We start from the raw sequence: 24,541 nt of genomic DNA on the forward strand, positions 1-24,541 counted from the left end.
TGGGTGTGTTGACAGGTGAGGCTTTCAGCTGAGTCTCTCTCCAGGAACTGTCCTCAGCCGAAGAGAGTCACTTTGCCCAACATTACACCTCTTTTCTAGGTTGAATTGATAAGAAGATACAAAGGCCTTTCCTTCTTGCCTCAACTCAGGACAGCTCTGCAGGATCATCCCATATCAAGCCCATGGGATTGGCTGAGGCCTTTGTTGAGACTGCATTACCATTCAGCTTTTCACTCTGCCCAATCCTGCTCCCTTCACTCTCCCCACAGTTGTTGATTCCAACAGCACTTCCTGATAAACTTCCTACATAGAAATCTCCATCTCAGAGTCAGTTTCCCAAGGAACCCAACGTGTGGTATAAAGTATAAATCTGCCTTCATATAAAAAAGTCCACTTGTCCTAATTTTGACCTCAGAAGCTGTACTGGGTAAAGCAACTTCTGTTCTACGTGATGGCCTTTCGGATGTTTGAAGGCAGTTATTATGTGCCTGGGGCAGTCTGTGAGAAGGAAGAGGCACCAGACAATGCAATAGGACTTTAGGGCCAGAAGAATGTGGTGTCTTGGAAACCATGCCTGCATCAGAGCTGCCAAGCACAGTTAGAGATATTCCCACCCACAGGACCAGCTGGTTCCATAAACAGTTTCCCATAACCAACCTTGAAGACCGTCTGTATTCGTTTTCTATTATGCAAACAGTTCCTGCATAAAAAATACCACAAATTTAGCGGCCTTAAACAACACCCACTTACTAGCTTACCATACCATAGGTCACAAGTCCAGGAGGGCTCCACTAGATTCTCTGCTTAGGGTCTCATAAAGGTAAAATCAATGCTTCAGTGGGGCTAAGATCTTATCTGAAGGATCTGAGGAAAAACACTCCCCCAAGCTTGTTCAGGTTGTTGGCAGAATTTAGCTTTTTGCAGTTGCAGAACTGAGCTCTCCATTTCTTTGCAGACAGGCAGTCACGGACCACTTTCTGCTTTTAGAGGCCGTTCTCACATAGCTCTCTCCATCTCCAAACCAGTGATGTCCTGTACGTTTTTCTCATGCAGATTTCTCTAACTTCTTCTTCCATCAGCCAGAAAAGGCTTTTTGCTTTTAAGGGCAAACAAGTAGCTATAGATATATCTCAGTTTAAGAAAATATGACACATGTAAAATCCAGATTTATTATGAAAACACAACTGAATAGTGATCTATAATAAATATCATGGGTTTTGGCAAAATTTAAAGTCAGAAGGAAAAGTTATCTAATCATTTCAAACAAAAGATAAATTAGTGAAAACTTAAGGCGAAGTAGTAATTACCTGAAATAGTTACAAAATAACTTCTGTAATATAAAAGATTTGTAATGGGCTTTCTTTAAAAAGCAGGCTACCCATGTATCCTTAAATGATACAATATGTTGCAAAACCACTTATGCACATCTGAGAAGGGAAATCTATAATAGATAATAATTGAAAATTTTCATGTGCAGAATGCCAACTTCAAATTATTCTTTTTACATATTTATATTTGAATACATCCTGATGCTAAAAGTAATATATATTGTTTTAAATTTTGAAAAAAAAATACAGAAAAGAAACAGGAGAAGATAAAAATCACTCATTTCTACTTCCAGATGCAATCATTTTTAAGATTTGGTGAATATGCATCCAGTTTCCTAACTGAATGCCATTAAGCTTTCTATTTAAACTCCATTTTAATAAATACATATTAGTTCACTGTATGAATGGACTTTAACCTACTTAAGTATTACACTAATTTTGGATATTTATACTTTTAATATATTTGCTATGATAACATACTGGGATAAACATCATGATCTACATTTTTTATCATTTCCTTGGGATTAATTTCTGAATCAAAAGATATAAATATTTTCAGTTTCTTGAAACTCTTGGACTCAAGGACACCAGGCAGAGTGTAGGGCAGTGGTGAGGTACCTTACTGAAAACAGAAGTGTTAGGTAAGGGGCTTCCCTGGTGGCACAGTGGTTGAGAATCCGCCTGCCAATGCAGGGGACACGGGTTTGAGCCCTGGTCCGGGAAGATCGCACATAGCACCTAAGCCCGCGAGCCACAACTACTGAAGCCCGCGTGCCTAGAGCCCGTGCTCCGCAATGAGAGAAGCCGCCTCAATGAGAAGCCCACGCACCACAACAAAGAGTAGCCCCCACTCGCCGCAACTAGAGAAAAGCCCGCACACAGCAACGAAGACCCAACGCAGCCAAAAATAAATAAATAAATGAATAAATTTATTTAAAAAAAAAAAGTGATAGGTCAAAGTCTGTACATATTAAGAGATGAGACCCTCATTAATCACCCTCTTCACCCACTTGGGTCCCAGAACACTGGCAGCCAGGATTCAAGAAACTGACCCAAGAGAAATGTCTCACAACAATGACATTTGGAAATCCTACAATGAATAGCTAAATCCCATCTAATAATCCTACATTTTAAGATTAATTTATTACTCTTTATATCTGTCATCTACAACCAGTAGTACCTTACAACTCAAACTACATTTTCCAGTCTGCTCTCCATTTGTCCACCATTAGAGTATCGTACAGAATACTTTTCACTGCCCTAAAAATCCTCTGTGCTCTGCCTATTCAATCCCTCCTCAGGCAATCACCGATCTTTTTACTGTCTGCATAGTTTTGCCTTTTCCAGAATGCCGTATATTTGGAATTATAAATTATGTTACCTTTTCAGATTGGCTTCTTTCACTTAATGTTCCTCTATGTCTTTTCATGGCTTGACAGCTCGTTTATTTTTAGCAGTAGATAATATTGCATTGTCTGCATGTACACAGTTTATTTATCCATTCACCTACCGAAGAAGAACACCTTGGTTGCTTCCCAGTTTTGGCAATTATGAATAAAGCATCTATGAACATCTTTGTGCAGGCTTTTGTGTGAACATAAATTTTCAACTCATTTGGTAAATACCAAGGAATGTGACTGCTGGATTGTATGGTGAAAGTATGTTTAATTCTGTACGAAACTGCCAAGCTGTCTTCCAAAGTGGCTTTACCATTTTGTATTCCCGTCAGCAATGAATCTCCACATCCTCACCAGCATGGTGTTGCCAGTGTTTGGATTTCAGCCATTCTAACGGATGTGTCGTGGTATCTCCTTGTGTTAATTTGCAATTCCCTAATGACGTATGATGTGGAGCTTCCTTTCATATCTTGTTGGCCATCTGAATATCTTCTTTGGTGAGGTGTCTGTTCAGGTCTTTTGCCCATTTTAAAAAATCAGGTTGTTCCTTTTCTTACTGAGTTTTAAGAGTTCTGTGTATACTTTGGGTAACAGTCTTTTTTCAAATGTCTTTGGCATATATTTATTTTCTCCCCGTCTGTGGCTTGTTTTCTCATTATCATCAAGATAATCAAGCATCTTCGCAGCGGAGTTTTCAATTTTAATGAAATCCAGTTTATCAATTATTTCTCTCGTAGACTGAGCTTTTTGGTGTCATATTTAAAAAGTCATCACCATACCCAAGGTCATCGAGATTTTCTCCTGTGTTATATTCTAGCGTCAAGTATATTTTTAAAGCAAATAGAGCCCCAAACGAGAATAAAGGGTCCACACTAGGCAGGTCAGCCACCACTTCTTATTTATCGTTGTTATCTCCAAAGACTAAAACTCAGCTTGGCACATAGCAAGTAATCAATACGTATATGTTTACCTGCATGAATGAATGTAAATGGCCTTTTTAGTCAGCATTTAAGTTCCCACCAATAACGGACGCCCAACTCGCCTCTCCTACTCCTTTTCCTGGCCTTCCGCGGAGCGGCGGGGCCTCGGAGCCCCTCAGTGCCCCCTCCACTCTTGCTCGTGGCCCTCCAGGCTGCAGGTGGTAGCTTCCTTTGCTGGGGGCGGTTCCTGGACACCGGTGTCCCTCGCCTGGAACAGCCCTGCAGCCCCGAGGGAAGAGTGAAGAGCACTAGGCGGCGTAAGAGCGCGGCTTCGGGCGGCCCGGCTGGAGGCGCTCGACGGCTCGCCGCGGGCCCCCAGGACCCTGCTGAGCGCTCGACCAAGTTGGACTGGCCGGCGGGGGTCGCCCAGCCGTGGAAGAGGGGCACTCTGGACTGGGCCAGCCCCGGGCGGCCAACAGAGCGCCCACCTGCCCCGGTCCTGCGGCGCCAAGGTAGCCGGGCCGCCGGCCGCGGGGTTTCCGAGGTCCGCGCGGCTCGGCCCGAGGGCGAAGGAGAGGGAGGGCGGTCGCTGACACCGCCGCCCTTCAGTCCCAGGTCTCTGCGCGACCGAAGCTGGCAGCCTTTTCCTTCAGCTCTCGGTTTCCCGGCGGCGGCCCGAGCCGTGCCGGAAGCGGGCGGCGCCACGGGCGCCGGGGGCGAGACCTCGCCGTGCTCTGCGCCGGTTACCTGTTGCGCGCCCTTGCCGCCGAGTCTCAAGTGGGCATGTTTCAGGTGGGCAGGTCCAGCCTCCCCAAACCTGCCGCCCGGAACCTGGAGGACCTGGACTCTGTGCAGCGCGTCCTCTTCCACAGGTCAGTGCTGGGCCGGGGGATCCGCGAAAAGACAGCCCTCCGTTCCCGGGGATGAGGGCGAGGGGAGGGGCGACCTTTCTTTCGGGCATCTTGCGGCGAAAGTCTCGTGTGGGATTCTCCTTGGGGCGGTGCTCGCCGCGGGAGGGGAGTCGGGACCTGCCCTCCGCCCTTTCCAGAATCGGACGCTCGGGATTCACCCGCTCTGGTCGCTCCGAGGCTGGCCCCGCGCGGGACGAGGTTACCCACCCCACTGCAGAGAACACCACCTTCTCTAGAAGAGATACAACAATTAAGCAAAGCTGTTTTTTAAACATCTCTAGACTTTCTCCAGGAAAATGAGCTGAGAGGTTTGTTTGGATTTGGGCTGTGAGTGGAATTAGAAGGAGGCACTTTTTAACAAACCTAAATTCTATCCACCCCCCCGCCCCGAGCACACACTCACGTACAGTCACGCGTGCGCATCCACACACGTAACTACACAAAAGAGATTTAGGAGTGCCTCTCGGATGAGAATCCCAACTTGCCGTAAACTGCTACTGTATTAATTTATTCTGTCGAACCTTATACTTTATGGAAAATAGACTAACAAATATTAAAGCCCATGGTAACGGTTAGAGGTTTATGGAAGAAAAAGAACTAAGAATCCACAAGGAGAGCAAATTCTATTTCCATTTTAAGATTAAGAGAGGATGGTTGAAACGCCAGGCAGTTTAATGCTGCTTTGACTCTAAGAGAGCCTGGCCTTCATAATACGTGATCTGGGAAAAACTCGCTTAGAAATATGTCAAAAGTATCTCTTGAATACATTTGTAGTGAGAAAGAGTAAGTGGCGCTTGGTAAATATCTGTCAGGGGGAGGCTTATGTGAGTTCTCTCATCTGTAAGCGTTTCAAGTGACTCTTTTAAGTCTTTGTACAAAACCATATGAGCTGTAGAAATCCTGTTCTCTTAGAAGTGTGAATAGAGAAGAAAGACATTTCTGTATTTGAAGAAAAAACAGTATTTTGAAGGAAAAAAGCAATATTCAACATTTTTAGCCTATAAATAAATAGTATCCTGTTTTACTTATTCTGTTAGCCAAAGATAAGGTTGGAAATGAGAAAATTGGGTAATGCTTATGGATTTAAAAGTATCAGACATGGTATTCGATTCTGAGGAAATAAAGGCATAAATGGAAAAAATGGCTTAGTACGTAAATAGAAAAAATGAACTTAGTAAAGAATGACATTTAAAGGTTTATACAATCCTGTTCTGTTGGAAGTGTGCAAGGAAGAAATCCGGTCTCTTCAATTTAAAAACTGTCTTCTGAAACCTGCAATTTTCCACAGTTGGTTTCCTTCCCCTCTCTCCCCAAGAGAGTCCCTGCCGTATACAATAAAATATTATCAAATGAGCAGCTAAAAGGGGATTCTGCTAAATTCCCAAAGACAGTTCTCCCTGCATTTGAAAAAATTACAGTCCATGAATAATCCCCCAATTTATTAACTAGAAACTCATTCACAGCATGACTTTGATAAAGCTGGGAGGGGTGTTTGTTTTAAATGCTTAAAACCCTGATGCAACAGAATTTCTTCATGTTTTAAATGTCAGGTGCCAAAGAATTCCAAACTGATTAACCCTGCAGGGTTTCAGATCCAAAGCACAAACCTGTCTGAATGAACCAGGACAAAAGAATATGTTTAAACTACAGTCTTCAAAACTGAAATGATTATTTCAGAAGTAAGCAGTGGAGTGTTTCTGGAATAAACCTGCTCAGTATATGAAAAGCTACTTTATCTGAATTACAAATAACTGCGCCCACATGCTATGGGAACCAATGGAATCTGAAACTTAAGTGTCTTTGTCAGTATGATGGCTACAATTCTCTATTTTTAACAATATGTGAAAATCTTTTTGCTTTTGCAATGCATTATTTTTGTCAGTGGTTATTTACTGTTTAATGTTTTCAAACACACTTATTAAAAAATTGGAAACATCTATAGAGGTTTCTGTTTCATTTCATTAAGATAGATTTTCACACAAGTTCATATTTAATCAAATGCCTTTTGCTCATATATGTAAAGATTTGTTCAGACATAATGTAATAGAAATTAGAGAAAACAGATAACCTTTAAACTACACTCACCTACTCATCATAGTTCTCAGGCTCTAGACCAGTGCATGGCCTATTTTTTTTATGCCAGTTTTACAACATTTTCATGTTTTTCCTTTAAAACATCCCTTGTAAGATATCCACAAAATTTTGTCAATTACATTAAAGAGACCGGTAGCCTTGAGCCACAGAACATTTATAGACAAGAGAGAATAGCAGACTATTCTATTTTTACATCTTACTTTTAAAGGATAATCCTTCTGAGTGTTTATTTTTTAATTACTTGTATATTTTCCATTGTAAATATGGTTTTCAAAATGTAAAGCATTAAATTGCTGTGCTCTTGAAAAAGATACTTCAGCCAAACCAAAACTGAAGCAAAGTTGCAAATTTTTCTCTGCATGAGGTGTTAGCGTCAAAATATGTCAATATTAAAATAACAATAGCTCAGCTAAAAATATTCAGCTATCCTACTTCTTGATAAAAAAGTTAACATATAGGTTGTCTGAGTCAGGGAAAACTTCAGTATTGCATTTCCCAGTTATTTTTACTTAAGTAAATCAACAAATATTTGTGTCACTCTTGATTATAGGAAGTACCCAAATAATCATATTAGCACTCATTAGAATTTTGCAAAGATTTTTCAAAAATTTGTGCACAAGGTTACTGCAATTGAATCATTCCCTTGGAGTCCTATTCCGTTGCATACTGTAATAGTTGTGGGATTTGGCAAGACTTAACTTGTCTATATTTTCCTGTTCATTCTATAATATAAAGGGATATTGAAGGATGGCGGTGTGAACTTCAGGTGATATTTAAGTGCTCTATAGAAGTAAAGTTCTGTGAAACAGAAGGGATTATATTTACAACTGTCCTAAAAAAATTAAAACAAAACCCAAAAAGACAGCTATTCCTAAAGGCTCTGAGAAGATTCAGCTAAGTGACTTTTGCCCAGAGCCTAAAGGCTAACGTGTGGCTCTGGTCCAGGCTAGAGTGCCGACATTTTGACGCCTAAGCCAGCAGAGAAAGTGAGCTAAAGGCAAGTCTCTGAAAATGTTTGATGACCTAAATTTCATGCTTTTGGCAACCGTAAAGTAAGCATATTTTAAATACCTCAAATATCCAAAATTCTCAGGGGTAAAGGTGTGCCCCATTAGATAATATTCCTGATGAATAAAATATCCTTTTAAACTCAAAAAGTAAAATCTAAAATAAATAATAAAAGCTTTTTGAAAATATAGTATATATCACACACTGCTCTGTTTCCTAACGTGTAAGACATTAGATTTCAAAGGTTATCTCAGTTGGTTCTTAGCAAGCCTGTATAGTAGGTAGGGACTATTATTGCTGTCTTCAGATGAAGAAACTGATCTTGTTCCCAGTCACTTGGTCGCTTGGTTATTAGTGACAGAATCAGGATGAGAACCTGGCTCCTCTGGGGAATGCCTGGCACTTATGGATTATCAAGCATTTTCATAGTGGTTATCAAATTAGAGTTTGACAAACATAGTAGGGTTTTTTTAGGTGCTTCTGAGGGCACTTGACACTCATTTATAAACTATGGTTTTTGTAAATCTCATGTGTGTCCTACTTCTTTCTTCATCAGCAGATTGTCAGGCATCAACAATTTTTGCTGCTGTGTATTCCTGTTTTTTGTTTTTTAATTTTTAAAATTTATTTATTTATTTATTTTTGGCTGCGTTGGATCTTTGTTTCTGTGCGAGGGCTTTCTCTAGTTGCGGCAAGCGGGGGCCACTCTTCATCGCGGTGCGCGGGCCTCTCACTATCGTGGCCTCTCTTGTTGCGGAGCACAGGCTCCAGATGCGCAGGCTCAGTAGTTGTGGCTCACGGGCCCAGTTGCTCCGCGGCGTGTGGGATCTTCCCAGACCAGGGCTCGAACCCGTGTCCCCTGCATTGGCAGGCGGATTCTCAACCACTGCACCACCAGGGAAGCCCTGTATTCCTGTTTTAAGGAGGCCTTCCTTCCTTTTGGTTGGCAGCTACTGATCTATGGCAGTAGAACAGTTTACCAAATTTGTTAGAACTTGTAAATGAAAATATACAATGAGGATAAATAAGAGTAAATGAATTGGGTTTGGGGCTTAAACTTTGTGCCATCTACTTTAGTTACTTTTATGTTTGCTTTTGGATTCTCATCTATATTCCGTTATTGTTCAAATGCAGCATGCATGATCTTGGAACAAGTTCCATACATTTTTACGGGTAATTCAATTTTTATATAGGAAAACGAGAATTTTCAATCATAACGCAATTCTATAAACATAAGATTGCCGAAATGTTATTCTTATATATTATGACTCTATCCCAAATTTGAAAAATTCCACATTATGAAGTCTGTTTTTAAAATGCTATTTTGCTGAGTCTACCAAGTTAATTATTCATGATTTTAAAGTGACTGCAGTTGTCAGTATTACTACATAGTTCATGAATTATTATTTCCATGTGCACAATTAAGGCGATATGAATTAGTTCCTAACAAAACTCTGTTACATGAATTTTTTTACCTTGCAACTAAATTTTTTTTAATGGACATGATCTCCTGTGGCCCTGTTTTCGTTTGGTTCTCATTGCTAGCTTATATTACTATTTAGGAAAGAGCTCTTGAACCTGCTAAAGATACTAAATATTTAATTATGTTCTTATCTGGTGTATTTTATGTCAGAATTGTATTGTGTGCCTAATTGAGATGGTAATCAATGGAAATAAGGACCTTATGTCTCATATATATTAAACTAAACATATCTGGGCCTCAGAAGACGGCTGGCCGTCTGTGTAGTGGAAAATAGAAAATAAGAATATACCCTGGCCTGGAAGTTTCCTGGTGGCCTAATGGTTAGGATTCTGGACTTTCACTGTTGTGGCCCAGAGTTCAATCCCTGGTCAGGGAACTGAGATCCTATAAGCCGTGCTGTGCAGCCAAAAAAAAAAAAAAAATTATATATATATACATATACACCCCGGTCTAAATCTTTTAAGTCTTCCTGCAATTGATAATTATGAAACAGACAGTCAGTATTCTTATAAAGCCCCTGAAAATGGCATTTTATTCTTTTCCTTTCTTCATCCTCTCCAGTATATCTAAGGGTATCAAATATTAATTTAATTAGTATAAACATAATATATAAAGTTAGAAATCTGGAAATCAGATTACCATACCCTGAAAATTTAATTAAGAATTTAAAATGGGGCTTCCCTGGTGGCACAGTGGTTGAGAATCCGCCTGCCAATGCAGGGTACATGGGTTCGAGCCCTGGTCTGGGAAGATCCCACATGCCGCGGAGCAACTGGGCCCGTGAGCCACAACTACTGAGCCTGCGCATCTGGAGCCTGTGCTCCGCAACAAGAGAGGCCACGATAGTGAGAGGCCCGCGCACCGCGATGAAGAGTGGCCCCCGCTTGCCGCAACTAGAGAAAGCCCTCGCACAGAAACGAAGACCCAACACAGCCAAAAATAAATAAATAAATAAATAAATAAACTCCAAAAAAAATTGGAAGGCTGCAAGAGGCCAAAGTGAGAGAAGCCCTGTTTAAAAGAATTTAAAATGATTGCTATTATTTCTTCTTTTGTGAAAGATCAAGCAAAGGTGTAACTTTTTCTGGGGGCAGGGGAGGAATTTTGTTCATTAAACATACGGAAATAAAGTCAACATAACTCAGAGATTTATCTAGTGTGAAAGGACATTTTTTTTTTTTTGGCCGCACTGCACAGCATGCGGCATCTTAGTTCTCCGACCAGGGATCAAACTGGAGCCCCCTGCAGTAGAAGAGCAGATTCTTAACCCCTGGACCACCAGGGAAGTCCCAAGGACATTTCTTAAAAGATATACTTTTATGTGGCACTTCTTGCTCTGGTTCAACTTTGTGTAAGATCAAAGACTGAAAAAAAAAAAAAACAACAGTCATGTCTTCTAGGAGTTGTCATTTGGTAGCAAAGATAGACACATTCCTAAATAGTTTAGATACTAGGCAGACAGGCAGTTAATTATACCTGAACTTTATGGGATATGTTATGAGGGGAAGGTGGAAAGAGGAATTCTTAGTATAAGGTAGGAGAAGAGTCTGGGAAGACTCCTTGGAAAAGGTACAGCTTGAATTGGGACTTGAAGGAAAATGTAGTGTTTTGGATAAGCAGCATTCCACAGACAGGGAACTGTGTGAGTAAATGATCCACAGAATAGCTAATGTTTTTTGACACTTTGTGTGCTAGGTATTTTACGTGCATTAACTCACTAGATTCCAAACAGTCCCGTGAAAGAGGTACCAATATCCTAAGTCGCAGGTAGGAAAAGTGAAGCTTGCAGAGGTTGTTTGCTCAAGATTATACCCATGATGGGTGCTGAGGCAGGAAGAGGTCTGCCTTCCAGGCTCAAAACCAGGAGATGGGAGTGGGTTCCAGCCTGTTTGCGAAATGGTCAGTGGGACTTATTAGGTATGAAGCATAGAACTGAGGTAAGGCTAAGGGCAGTGTTTCCCAAGTTTGCCTTTGAGGATCACTGGGGTTACTTTTTAAACTAGAGATTTCCAGGCCCCTCCTCTGGAGATTCTGATCCTGTTGAAGTGGGGCAGGACCCTCAAGTCTGTATGTTTAACAAGCACCTCAGGTAAGATATTTTGATTAGCAAGTTGGACACACTTGATTAACTTAATTAATGCATAGCAGGAAATAAGGTCTCTGATTCCTAGTTGGTGCTCAATTATTTGTAGAATTGGAAAGTTTTTTTAAGAGACTACACAGTTTGGATTTTATTCTCTGTTTAATGGGGCAGCATTGAGACTTATGAGCAGGGTATGAAATTATTAGATACTTATAGAAAAAAATGAAGTGTTATTTATAGTAAGGAAATGTGGAGTTTTGTTAAAATTTAAAATGTCTTTTTTCTTTTTTTACTTCCAATAAGTTGCTTTTAAAATGATGAAAGGCTAAGTATTAAAGAGGTGCCTAAAGCATTTTAATTTTAGAATGGAATCTTAGGGATTGTGGTGAGAATAAGTATGTATGTTTTAACATGAAACATAACTATTAGTGATTCCACCTTTTAAAATAATAGTATCTCTGATTTTAAAAGTAATACATCTTTTTTTTTTTGGACCTCAGTACTGATGGAAATATTTGTTTCTCTTCCTTCCTGGTTCCACTGTCTTCAGGCTTCTGACCCCATTACTTTCTCCATCACTTTTAGCTGGCAAGGTTGCCTTCTACTTACCAGAGAAAATGAACACCATCCCATGGAGACTGCCTCAGCTTCCTGAGTGAAACTGGCAAGTCAGCATCCACACCTGCACCCTCCTTTGGGTACCAGCTTCAGGGAAGAGGTGTTAAGCAAGGTCATAGCCCTCCATCTGTTCCTAGGGTGCCATATCCTCCTGCCACCTCAAGAACCTCCTTTACCATTTATGAACTAGTCCCCTGTTCTCCAATTTGAGTGGTATATGGACCTCTCTTTTCAGGAAAGACTCTTGCAGATGGATTTCCAGGGATGACAAACTTTATTATAATTTTAAATAAACAGGCATAAGCTCTGTGCTTTATAGCTCTTATATAAGATAAAAACAATTTTATAAATTAATACAAATAAACTACAAAATAAAATTCAATCGCTAGTTTACAGTTATAAAAAAGCAAATTTAGAAATTAATACAAATAAAACCATAAAACTTAGGATATTCAAATATACATAGTTTAATGTGACAAATGAAACTAAATTGCAGCTTGAAAGTTTAAATATTTGATGGCTACTGCTCAGGTTCTTTTGAGTTCTTCATGCATATATCTCTCTGGGCCATGGGGAGACTCATCTTCACTACTCTTCTCTGTTTGGAACATAATATCCCTTAATAACAAGATAAGTTAAGCCTTCCTCTAAGAAATCTGCTGTGGCCCCACATGCCCTAGTTTGTTTCCCTTTGGGTATTCCAGTAGAACTCTGTATTTATCATAGGACACAATATGTTATAAACTGCCTATTCACCTTTCAGTCTCTACCATCTACCCATGTAGTTTAAGTTGAATCCCCAGCACCCATCCATTGAGATCATAAAATAACATTATATCCTTCTCTTACCTGCTACAATAGGAACAGTTCCCCATGCATTACTCTTTGAAAACATTTCTATTCACATCATAATATTCATCATACTTTATATATAAAGGTGTATTTAACTTTTCCCCTATTGTTGAATATTTAGATTGCTTTCAGCTTTTCACTTTTACAAATTTTATAAATTTTATTTATATCCCTTATTTTCTTAGAATAGATCTCTAATAGTTGAATTACTGGGTCCTGAGGAGTAAATATAATCTAGTGGTTAATGACTTAAGTTCAGTTCTCCGTTGGCTTTGATGCCTGCTAGCCATGTGACCATTAACAAGATGAATAAACTCTCTAAGTTTCAGTTTCCTTATTTTAGTATAGGGATATTTAGTTCATATATATTTATATACATATGAATAGAACAAGTAATTAGAACAATGGCTGAATCTCAATAAATGCTAGCTATTATTTTGTACTTACAAAAAATATTTGATGTAGGTATTCGCAAATGACAGGTAAATTTTACCTGTTTACACTTCCAACTTCAGTGATGAGAGCACTTCATCAAATTATAAAATTTTCAGTTAGAAAATGAACACGCAGGAGATTTCACAATATGGGCACCAATTTGAAGCACCTCTACAACATCTGCTTGGGAGAACTGTTAAAATGTTTGCCACTGCGAAACAATAAGAAAACCAAAGAAACAATGGCGCGTATTTACATTAACACCTAGAAGGCATTGCTTAAAAGCGTCCATTCCTCGCGGGTATGGAGAGGTAAAGGGTAGCTTCTTTTACCCCAAAGGAAACTCAGGCGGAGCGCCTCTAAGGTTTTGGAGAGCTGTTCAGCGTAGAAACAAAGTGCAAACCGCAAGAAAACAAAACAGTGGGCCTCCGCCAGTTTTAATAAGTTACGCTGCTCCAAAGGAGTGTGTTTAGGAGAGCGGAAGTGGTTAAGATTCAGCTTCTTCCATTCCTCCCGGATACCCTCCTGGAAATTCAAGTTCATTGGCTCCTTTCAGTCGTCTCGGTTCTCTCAGGGAAGCTTCCTCGTCTCCCTGGCAACCTGAGCTGCCACCAATTGAAGCTGAGGATTGGTGGTCACGTGTCCCCTACCCGTTCCCGAGCGGAGGCACGATGGCGGCCCCGGCAAGCCGTAGCTGCGAGATTTGAATTACCCTACTTGTAGCTGCTGCGTCCCTAATGATGGCGTCTCCGGCGTTGTGCGGTTCACGTCAGAGCCCAGAGGGACTCCCTGGAGACCCTTCCTCACAAGAAGAAGATGCGGATTGTGATCCTGAAGGTCCGGTCAGCGACTCGGGTTCATACTCCTCTACGAGTACCGATTATGAGTAAGGTTCTCGAAGAGGGACAATTAAATCCATTCCTTCTGCCTCGAGAGTGTACACGTGGGCTGGGGGGAATTCGAGAGTGTTGGCGTGGTAGAGATTAAGTGGGGTTTATTTGCACCACGTTTCAATTGTGTGATAATGTGAGCCGAAATGACTGTGCCATTCTTTGTTGCTTTAGGTTTTTGTGATTTTCAGAGGCTGAGGTTCTCTTCTTTGTGGTGGGTTCTGTAATATATGAGAGTGTATCTATCTGTTAGAGTGTTCATAAAATTCTCTTCTGTCGCAGTGTCTTCTTGCTTTGGTGTCATGATCTTTGTGACTTTAACCTCAGTGTTTAGAGTGAAGTGACACCCTCCACGTTTTATGTCAACTATTTAAATTATGTAGCTTTTTCCGGTTATAAAAATGAATAGCTATTCAAAAGAAAGAAAATCCACCCTAGCCTCGCCATCGAGAACAACCTCTCTTAGCATTTTTGGGGGTGTTTCTGCTGTATTTTCCTATACATTCTCATGGTTTTCTTGTTTTCTATTTTATGTTATAATGTAATTTTTAAATACAGAATACCTAAGTGTTATTTTCTATTTTTCTTATCCCTAAAAATAATGAAAAAGTTATTTTTATTCACAGTACCCAATGCTACTTCAGTTTTGAAGGAATTTATCCCTTACTGCTATGGATTAGAAAAGTCAATTAAAGTAATTAGCGGTAGCTTGAAATGACTAGCATTGAAAAGGTTCTGGTGCCAAAACATCAATCAGTGACTGCCATATATAGTCATTTTTAGGATGACATTTTATGTGTATTTAGAAATAACAGTTACAAGTATTTCATGTGTATTTAGGAGTATCAGTTACTTGGCAATTATCTTCACCCATAGGTATGTAAAACATTTTTATCATTATCTTTAAAAGCACAAGGGAGAAAACCATCACTAATGGCTGCTTAATTATATTCTAGAGGCTTAATGAGGACAGATTATATTCTGGAAGACTTGAACAAATTTAAGGATCAAATACTTTGTACAATATTCTACTGTGGTCATTTAAAAAATAATTACAAAATTCATGGCTATCAAGCAAGGCTGCTGGAAGGAAGTATGGATTATGTAGAACCTTATTTGGTCTTGCTATGGGAGCCATAGACAGTGTGAGATTCAAATTCTTGGTTTCTCTACATCTCAGAATCACACATTTTTAACCCAGAGAGAATCTATTATATTCCCATGATCACACAGCCAAATGTTGTCAGTGGAGAAATTTAAGAGACCTGATTTCAAATGGGGTGCATTGATTTTGATGAGTGAATAAATGAGCTAGTCCTTTTTTCTAGGAAATAAGCAAACTGAGAACTCGTGTTAGAAAACTTATTTCAAAGCATTTTGTGACTTGGAATACATGTGTGCATATATATATATACACATATATATATATACACACACATATATATATAATATTTTAGTTTTTTAAAAAATGGGCATTAAACTTTCTATATCAGTCATTCACTGATCACTCCACATATTCCAGTGTCTTTATCATCCTAATAATAAAAGTACAGGAGATCTCGATTGTAAACTGTTTGGCTGGTCTATATTTCAAGTCCTACCAAGATTCAGATTTTATGGCTGTCGCTTCTTGGTGTTTAGGACATGAGAGTTGATATACACTGACCAGGTAGGCGTCTGTTCTGTTTCTTCCTTATGGTATTTACTTCCCTAAGCTGCAACATCACCAATGCAAAAGATGGGCTTCCCAGCATGGACAGGACACTGGAACATGTGGATCCAAGGTATAGGGATGCGAACCTAAGCTTTCTCATCAGAGCTAAGAGATATGAATTGCCTGTTGTCTTTCATTGCCTACATGGAGGTTATTAAAGAAGTTATGCTACTTATTGATTCACATAAAGTATCCTGAACTTTCAGGGTTCTAGTTAATTTCTGCATATTCTTTCTGGAAATTATCATTGTTTCTTGCATGCTTTGAAACTGAAAACCAGTTTGAGCTGCAAGTGATTGTCAATATAGAATTAATAAGTTTATCATTTTTTAGATAAAATGTCTTTAGGGTACATTCTGGTATAGTACTTTTAATAGGTTTGTTTAAGACTTACAAGAGGAAATTTTTAGATTGGTGCGGTACATCTTAACCTGGCATGTTGGCAAGTTCCTGAGGAAGTTTCAGAGGTAATACTGGAGAGTGGGTTGGGTTGAGGAAACCGTTGACTAGTTTCAATATTAAAAAAAACAAAAAATTATTTATTTACTTATTTGGTTGCACCGGGTCTTAGTTGAGGCAGGTGGGCTCCTTAGTTGCGGCTCTCGGGCTCCTTACTTGCGGTGCGCAGGCTCTCTAGTTGTGGCATGCAAACTCTTGTTGTGGCATGCATGAGGGATCTAGTTCCTTGACCAGGGATCGAACCCGGGCCCCCTGCATTGGGAGAACGGAGTCTTATCCACGGCACCACTAGGGAAGTCCCGACTAGTTTCAATGTTGAAATAACAGAAATCATACATTTACTTGCAATAATGCCATGCTTTCTTTGCTTTGGTTTACATTTACCCAACTCATTGAAGCCACATTGGTTCATGTTGGCCAAAGTCATCCGTTTTATGACTTAGATTTTTGATTTTTCGAAGTGAATTGTTTATTGTGAGTTTTAAAGCCTTGACTGATGGAGGCGGAAAAAGGATACTTTAGAAAGAGAATTTAGCTATAAAATGCTAAGGAGCTTCCACTGACAATAAGAAGAATGACTGGAGAAGAAGGAAAATATGCCCTTTAAATTTTTTTTTCTGGGATTTTTTAACAGCTTTACTGAAGTATAATTGACATATAATAAACTGTACATATTTGAAGTGTATGGTTAAGTTTTGACATGTATACATCTGTCAAGATAATGAACATATCCATCTTGTCCAAAAGTTTCCCCATGTGCCTCCCTCATATTACTCATGCCTGCCTCACTCTTTATAACCACTAATCTGCTTTCTGTAATGATAGCTGAGTTTGTGTTTTCTAGAGTTTTATAAAAATGGAGTTATATAGTATGGACTCCCATTTTTGTCTGGCTTCTTTTGATCAGCGTAACTATTTTGAGACGATTCATTTTGTTGCCTATATGTTGTTTGTTCCTTTTTATTTCTGAATAGGATTTATTTCTGAATAGGATTCCATTTATTTCTGAATAGGATTTCCTTTTTATTTCTAAATAGGATTCAGCATAATTTTTTTGTGTGTGTGATTATTCAGCATAATTATTTTGAGACTCATTCATGTTGTTGCCTAGGTGTAGTTCTTACCTTGTTATTTCTGAACTGGATTCCATGCATATATCAAAATTTATCTTTTTCTTGGGTTTTAACTTGGGAATGTGCTACTCGAAGAATAAAAATATTTCATTCAAAGTTGTGGTGCAATATATTAATATCAATTTAGTATAATATTTTCCTTTTTCTCTCCTGCTCTGAACCTTGACTTTTTCCTTTTAATTTAATTTTTCTTTTATCAAATTATATAGATTAAAAAGTCAAATAGTATGTAACTAGGTTTATGATGAGACATGGTAATTCTCTGCCAGCATCTCTGTATGCTTCCAGCTCAGCATGTTTGAAGAGAATTCATTATCTGCCTTGTTTCTCCTCTAGTGTTGCCCATCTCATTTGCTGACCTCACTCTTTTCTTACTCAGGTCCTCAGATCTAGTAAGTCTCCAGTCCTGTTGACTTGCTTTTCTGATATCCACCCCACCACCTCCTCCTGCTTGTAACAGGCACTGCCTTACTTAAAGGGCTTGCGTCTCCCATACACCAGTAGTCTAACTGGTCTGGGTGCCTCTAATTTCTCCTGTTTTCAGTCTTTCTCCCATACAGCTGCCAGAGTTTGCTTTCTAAAATCATTTTTCTCTTAGAGAACCTACTACAAAAAGATATAATGTGGCAGTTTGGATCAAAAATAGGATTAAACACACGCATGAACATTACCAGCAAAGCTAACTAAAATGAAGTAGATATCCACGTGCTTAACCAGGTCATCCCTGTGATCAGGAGGAGAAGGCCGAGATTTAAAAACTAACAGTAATACTTCAGGTTTGTTTGCAGATGACTGTATTATTCCGAGAATTCAACCACTTCAATTACAATGGAATGTCTTTATAATGTAGCCTGAAATAACTGAGACTTTTGAAAATGAGACTAATTCTGTTAGTATTCATAGCACATTTGCAGTGTCGGAATAGTTTTTTCAACAGATTATTATGAGAGGCATCCTGGTACAGTGTAATAAGTACTAGATTAAGAGTAGGAGTCAGACAACCTGAAAGTGTTAATATTTTCATTTCATCAAGTTTTCTCTGGTCTTGAGGGATTCAGAATTAGGAGAATTCTTGGTTATAACTTACTGTTTTACAAGATGTCTCAAGACTCCTATATACTAAGGGGCAAGTACTTAAAGAGAAAATAAAGGCTGAATGTGTAAGCATTTCTACCTCTTTGGAAATGAAGTCTTTGTGTAGATGACCTAGAAAAGACATGCTTTTCTTTAACATGAAAACTATCCTCCTGGTACTGGGAAACTTGATGGGCCTTCATCTATTTTGACTTATTTCAAAATTTAAAATATTAGGACAATTGTCTTAGAGCAGTGGAACTGTATGATACTATATGATACTATAATATCATATAGTATCTGTATAATACTATACAGATACTGTATGTATCTGTATGATACTATAATTATACTATAATGGTGGATGATACATGTCATTATACATTTGTCCAAACCCATAGATTGTACACCATGAGAGTAAACTGTATGTAAGTTGTGGATTTGAGGTGATTATGTTGTGTCAATGTAGGTTCATCAATTGTAACAAATGTACCACTCTGGTGAGGGATGTTGATAATGGAGGAGGCCATGCAAGTGGGGGGACAAGGAGTATATGGGAAGTCACTCTACCTTCTGCTCAGTTTTGCTGTGAACCTGAAACTGCTCTAAAAAAAGAAAAGTCTTTTAAATCATTTTTCTACTCAAAAGCTTGATGGCCTCCCAAATAAACTCCAGATGCCTTAGGATGCTTTTTTAAGCTCTTTTAGATCTGTCCCTAGCCTATCTGATCTCATCTTTGATGATCTTCCTTTAAGTCACCTGTATTCCTATTTGTCTAAGCTCTGGCCGCTATTTAAAAAACATCCAAGGGAATTAATTCCCTGTCTGTCCAGTGGTTAGGACTCTGCACTTCCACTGCAGGGGGCATGGGTTCGATCCGTAGTTGGGGAACTAAGATCCCACGAGATGTGTGGTGTGGCCACAAAAAAAAAAAAAAATCCTAGACTGAGTGGCTTATAAACCATAGAAATGTATTTCTCACAGTTCTGGAGACTGGAAGTCCAAGATCAGGATATCAGCATGGTCAGGTTCTGGTAAGGACCCTCTTCCAGGTTGCAGACTGCAAGTTCTCATTGTATTTTCACACAGCAGAGAGGAGAAGCAAGTTCCCTGTGTCTCTTATAGGGCACTAACCCCGTTTGTGAGGGCTGCACCCTTATGACCTCATACAATTCTAATTACTTCCCAATGGCCCCACCTCCTAACACCATCCCATTGGATGGAAATGTTTCAACATATAAATTCTGGGGGAACATAAACATTCAGTTCATAATACTACTACACTGAAATATTCACCCATTCTCATTCCTAACATGTTCTTTCATACCTACACTTATACGTATCGATACTTTGTTCTCTGTTTGAAACACGTTTTCTTCCTATCTCTGCTTGTCACAATCATTCAAGTTTTCATTTAAGTGCCACCTTCTCCTAGGACCTTATTTGATCCCTCTTAGACTTAATTTCTCCAATAACAGTTTTTCTCCTATAGCAGTTTTCATTCCTCACTTTTGTCACTTGCATTTCAGCTAGGTGATGAGCTCTCTGTCCACCTGACATCTTTAAAAGCACAATAAAGCCCTATCAAAAAATGATTTGCTGGTCTTTGATTTCAGTTCTACCAGAGTTAGAGTGTATCCTTAACTTAGTGATGTGTAGACATGCCCTGTTTAGCGGAAGGGCTGGGGTAGGGAATGGGGTCATTATTAGCATAGTTCTAGTGGAGATGTGTTCCTGATGTAAAAATTTATTTCATGCAATGACTACACAGTTAGTAGTTCACTGGCTGATCCCTTCTTCTCTGACGTGCTCCACATTTGTTCCAGTGGTTACTGGCTGGGCTAGAAGCAGCAGCATCAGCTCCCACCAGGTTCCCCACCTCCTCAAGCTGCTGTAACAGCTAGCATAGATTTTAACCCTTAAAATCATGGTTTCCTTTTAGAAAACAATCAAAAGACTTCGGGGATGAAAATCAGATATTGCTGGTAGACAGAACACAGAAATGAAAACACAGAAAAGCATTAGGCAGACCCGTACTTACTGAACAAGCCCCAGATAGAATCCATGATAATTTGTCATGGTGTTTTTATTTTGTGTGGTTTGTCTGTGTACCTAGGATTGTCCTGCTGTACCTGTTAGCACTATATAACTATGTAACTACATGTGTTGGCCATTTTGGTAAAGCACATTGTGCTTTCCCCACTAAAACGAAAAAAAAGAAAAAAAAAGTATTATAACAGGTTTGAAGTAGTAGCAAAAGTCTGTTTTCCTTAAGGAAATGTGCCATGAGGGCTGGCTATTTTGTTAATGTTTTTTCTTGTGGTGGCCAAGGAAATTGTGATACCGCTTCATTTGGTGAAAAATGATGACATTAACGCAACTAAGGACCTGAGAGATTCAATAACTTAGAAGACGAAAAAAAGATTTAGTATCAACATAGAATTTTGAAACACTTGAGTAATTGAGAAACTTAAAAGCATTATCTGAAGTTCATTTTCTTTAATATACTGTTAGAGCTTATGTAAGTGAACTTGCTTATTTGCAAATTAGCAAGTTTTTCTTTGGTAAGGACTCTGCTCACATTTGCCACATCATTTAGGGCCTTGAAACCAATTAGAGTGCCGTCAAACTTTGCAGGCAGACTATAAATACACAGTTATTTCTGTTTAGAGCAAAGTAGAATGAACAAAATAAAAATCTCATTGAAAGACATTTGCACAATGACAGCTTTGCAGCTTGCACCATAGGCTCTCAGAAAAAAATGAAAGAATATTTATATTAATATTGATTAATGTAACCCATGTATTATAAAAATCTTAATTAAAACTGCTAGATTTAATTCCTTTTTAAAAATAAATATTTTAGACTTCCCTGGAGGTGCAGTGGTTAAGAATCCGCCTGCCAATGCAGGGAACAAGGGTTTGAGCCCTGGTCCGGGAAGATCCCACATGTGGCAGAGCAACTAAGCCCGTGCGCCACAACTACTGAGCCCGCGTGCCACAACTACTGAAGCTCGCATGCCTAGAGCCCATGCTCCGTAACAGGAGAAGCCACCACAAGGAGAAGCCTGTGCACTGCAACGAAGAGTAGCCCCTGCTCGCCGCAACTAGAGAAAGCCCACAAGAAGCAATGAAGACCCAATGCAGCCAAAAATAAATAATTAATTAATTTTAAAAAAACTTTAAAAAATATTTTATTTTGGAATAAATTTAGATTTACAGAAAGTTGAAAAGATAGTACAGAGAATTCCTGTAAATTCTTCACCCAGTTTTTCTCTGATGTTAACCTTTTAAACAAATAGGGTACATTTTTCAAAACTAAGAAATTAACATTAGTATAGTACTATTAACTAAACTCTAGACTTTATTCAGATTTCACCATTCCCCTACTTATGTCCTTTTTCTGTTCCTGGATCCAATCCAGGGTATCATATGGCATTTAGTCATCACGTCTCCTTAAGTCTCCTCTGGTCTGCAGTAGTTTCTCAGTCCTTCCTTGTTTTTCATAACCTTGATCACTTGGTTAAGGTGATGTCTGCCAGGTTTCTTCACTGTGAAGTTGCTGTTTTTCACTTTCCATACTCTGTCCTTTGAAAGCATGTCACTGAGTCCAGTCTACACTAAAGAGGAGGGAAGATTAAGCTCCATCTCCTGGAGTGAAGAGTGTCTATATATACTATTAATTTCATTATTAATAAATAGTTACAATGAAAAGTTGGCAGTTTTGTTTTATTGTTGTTTTTAATACACCCCCTCCATTCTAATAGAACTAGTTTGAGAGTACAGTCTTTCCAACTCTATTAAACTTTCTGATATGTTAATCAGTTATGCTCTTGATGTTTTTCTAAATAGGAAGTAATCACCTATGGTAGGAATAAGGAACCTTTTGGGAATCCTGAACTGTGGCCTTAAAGGCAGTATCTAGTTTTGGTTCATACGTTACCAGCACTTAGCCTGGAATCTAGTAAATAGAGATCATTGGAGGCATCTTCATTTATTGCTAGGGGTTGGAAAAGTGCAGAAGTACAGGAGCTATATCTAATAAAGGTGTAAGTTTCTCTCCAGTTCTGACTGTGGTGCAAGAGGATGGGAACTGTCATTTATTTGGCCTTTACCATGCCAGGCACATTATTTTATTTGCTGTTGATAACGGCCCTGTGAGGTAGCTATAATCTGTTTTCTGGAAGAGGAAACCTAAAGCTTAGAAAAGTGAAAATCTCAGTAGAACAGTGTTTGAACCAAGGTCTGTGACCTCTCAGGTCATTTTCTTTTTACTATATGTTTTGTCTTCTTTTTCAGTTTCCTATGTTCATTTCCTTGTCTTTATTCCTGTCTCTTATCTCCGTTCTTTTAATTTCTCCCTTTTTCAAAAAATTTTTTCTGCTTAAAGTGAAATATTTTTTAAATATAGAGCTTAAGAAAGTGGATCTCATTCATTGCTGGTGGAAATGTGAATTGGTATAGTCTTAGGGTAAAGACACCTACCTACCTACCTATCTATCTATCTATCTATCTATACCCCTACATAAAAGAATGGTTACTGTATTGTTGTCCATAGGGGCAATACTCGTGCTGGTACTTCTGCTTGGCAAAAAAAAAGAAAAAAGAAAAAAAGTGAACACAACGCTTATCAGTAGGTGAGTGACCAAATGTGCTACATCCCTCATGCTACATCCCTTAATGTAGCCATTAGAGGTTTTTAAATTGTTTTTTTAGTGTTAAATGATAAAGGGGTGTGTGTGTGTGCGTGTGTGTGTGTGTGTGTGTAGATTCCACTCACTTTTTCAAAACAAACAGTAACAAATAACCCTATATATGTTTTATATGATTATAAGAACACAGATTAAAAAAAATTTTTTTTATTGAAGTATAGTTGATTTACAATGTTTGTTTTTGGTATACAGCAAAGTGATTCAGTTATACATATATATCTATATTGTTTTTCATATTCTTTTCCATTATGCTTTATCCCAGGATATTGAATATATCAGTAGTTCCCTGTGCTATACAGTAGGACCTTGTTGTTTAGAACACAGATTTTTAACATGTCAGTGAAAGGTAGGAAGGGAGGATGACATGTATGATAATTACGTGCCCATTTATATAAAATGAGTCTGTGCTTATGTGTGCATGAAAGTACAGTCACCAACTAGAAATCTAGTCAACACCAGTTCTTTCCTCTCCCTCATCGTTGCATCTAATCAGTCTCAACGTCCTGGTGATTTTCAAGCATTTCTCAAATGTTTTTCCTACTTTCCATTTCCTCTACAATTGCCTTAGTTATCATCTTTGCTTGGACTACGGAAACAGCCCCCTAAATGGCCTCTTATTTTTTTTTTTTTAATTAATTAATTTATTTATTTTTGGCTGCGTTGGGTCTTCGTTGCTGCATGGGCTTTTCTCTAGTTGCGGCAAGCGGGCGGGGGCTACTCTTAGTTGTGTGCGGGCTTCTCACTATGGTGGCTTCTCTTGTGAAGCATGGGCTCTAGGCGCGCGGGCTTCAGTAGTTGTGGCACACAGGCTTAGTTGCTCCGCGACGTGTGGGACCTTCCCTGACCAGGGCTCGAACCCGTGTCCCCTGAATTAGCAGGCGGATTCTCAACCACTGCGCTACCAGGGAAACCCCTGGCCTCTTATCTTGAATCTTGTCCACCTCAATTCCTTCTTCTATTGCCCTGTCAAAGTAGATCTATTCAAGGATTTCTAACATGTAAACCCCTCGACCTAAAACTCTTCATTGATGCTCTCTTACCTGCACAACAAAACCCAAACCCTTTGCCAGGGTCCAAAAGGGCTTGCAAAATTACAACTTGCAAAATTAGACTTCTCCTGTCATTCCCCACCTCACCACCTCCACTCTGGCAACTGCAGACTAGCTTTAGTTATCCACATAGGCCATGGAGACTACCCCTCAAGGCCTTTGCTTGTGCTGGTACTTCTGCCTGGGAGTCTCTTCTCGTCTACCCCTTCAGCTCCCCAAGCCCTCCTCCCCAGACACTTGTTGCTTTAAAACTCACCTCTGGGGTCTTCTCTACCAGAAAGTCTCCCTTGACCTCATCCTCAACCCCAAGCTAAGCTGGATGGCCTCTCTTTTGCATCTACCATGTGTATTGTCATGAATTCCTTCTCAGTTTCTCTTCCCC

At 39.2% G+C, this 24,541-nt stretch overlaps 1 protein-coding gene across 5 annotated transcripts in view; it reads left to right on the plus strand.

Annotated features, from left to right (window-relative positions):
* The first annotated feature begins 2,062 nt into the window (after positions 1–2,062).
* The window catches only part of INTU (inturned planar cell polarity protein), an 84,217-nt gene continuing 61,738 nt past the window's right edge, over positions 2,063–24,541 (plus strand). The window contains exons 1-3 of one of the 5 annotated variants that reach the window (XM_082462140.1): positions 2,064–4,157; positions 4,255–4,517; positions 11,810–14,015. In XM_082462140.1, coding sequence (XP_082318266.1) covers positions 13,867–14,015 — 149 coding nt within the window. In that variant the 5' untranslated portion in view covers positions 2,064–4,157; positions 4,255–4,517; positions 11,810–13,866. Of the gene's footprint in view, positions 4,518–11,809; positions 23,036–24,541 lie in introns of those variants that run through there. The other 4 variants (XM_082462141.1, XM_082462143.1, XM_082462144.1 and 1 more) reach the window with 4 other exon arrangements.

This window comes from Balaenoptera physalus (assembly GCF_965194825.1).
Source record: "Balaenoptera physalus genome assembly, chromosome: 5".
Taxonomy (NCBI): Eukaryota; Metazoa; Chordata; class Mammalia; order Artiodactyla; family Balaenopteridae; genus Balaenoptera; species Balaenoptera physalus.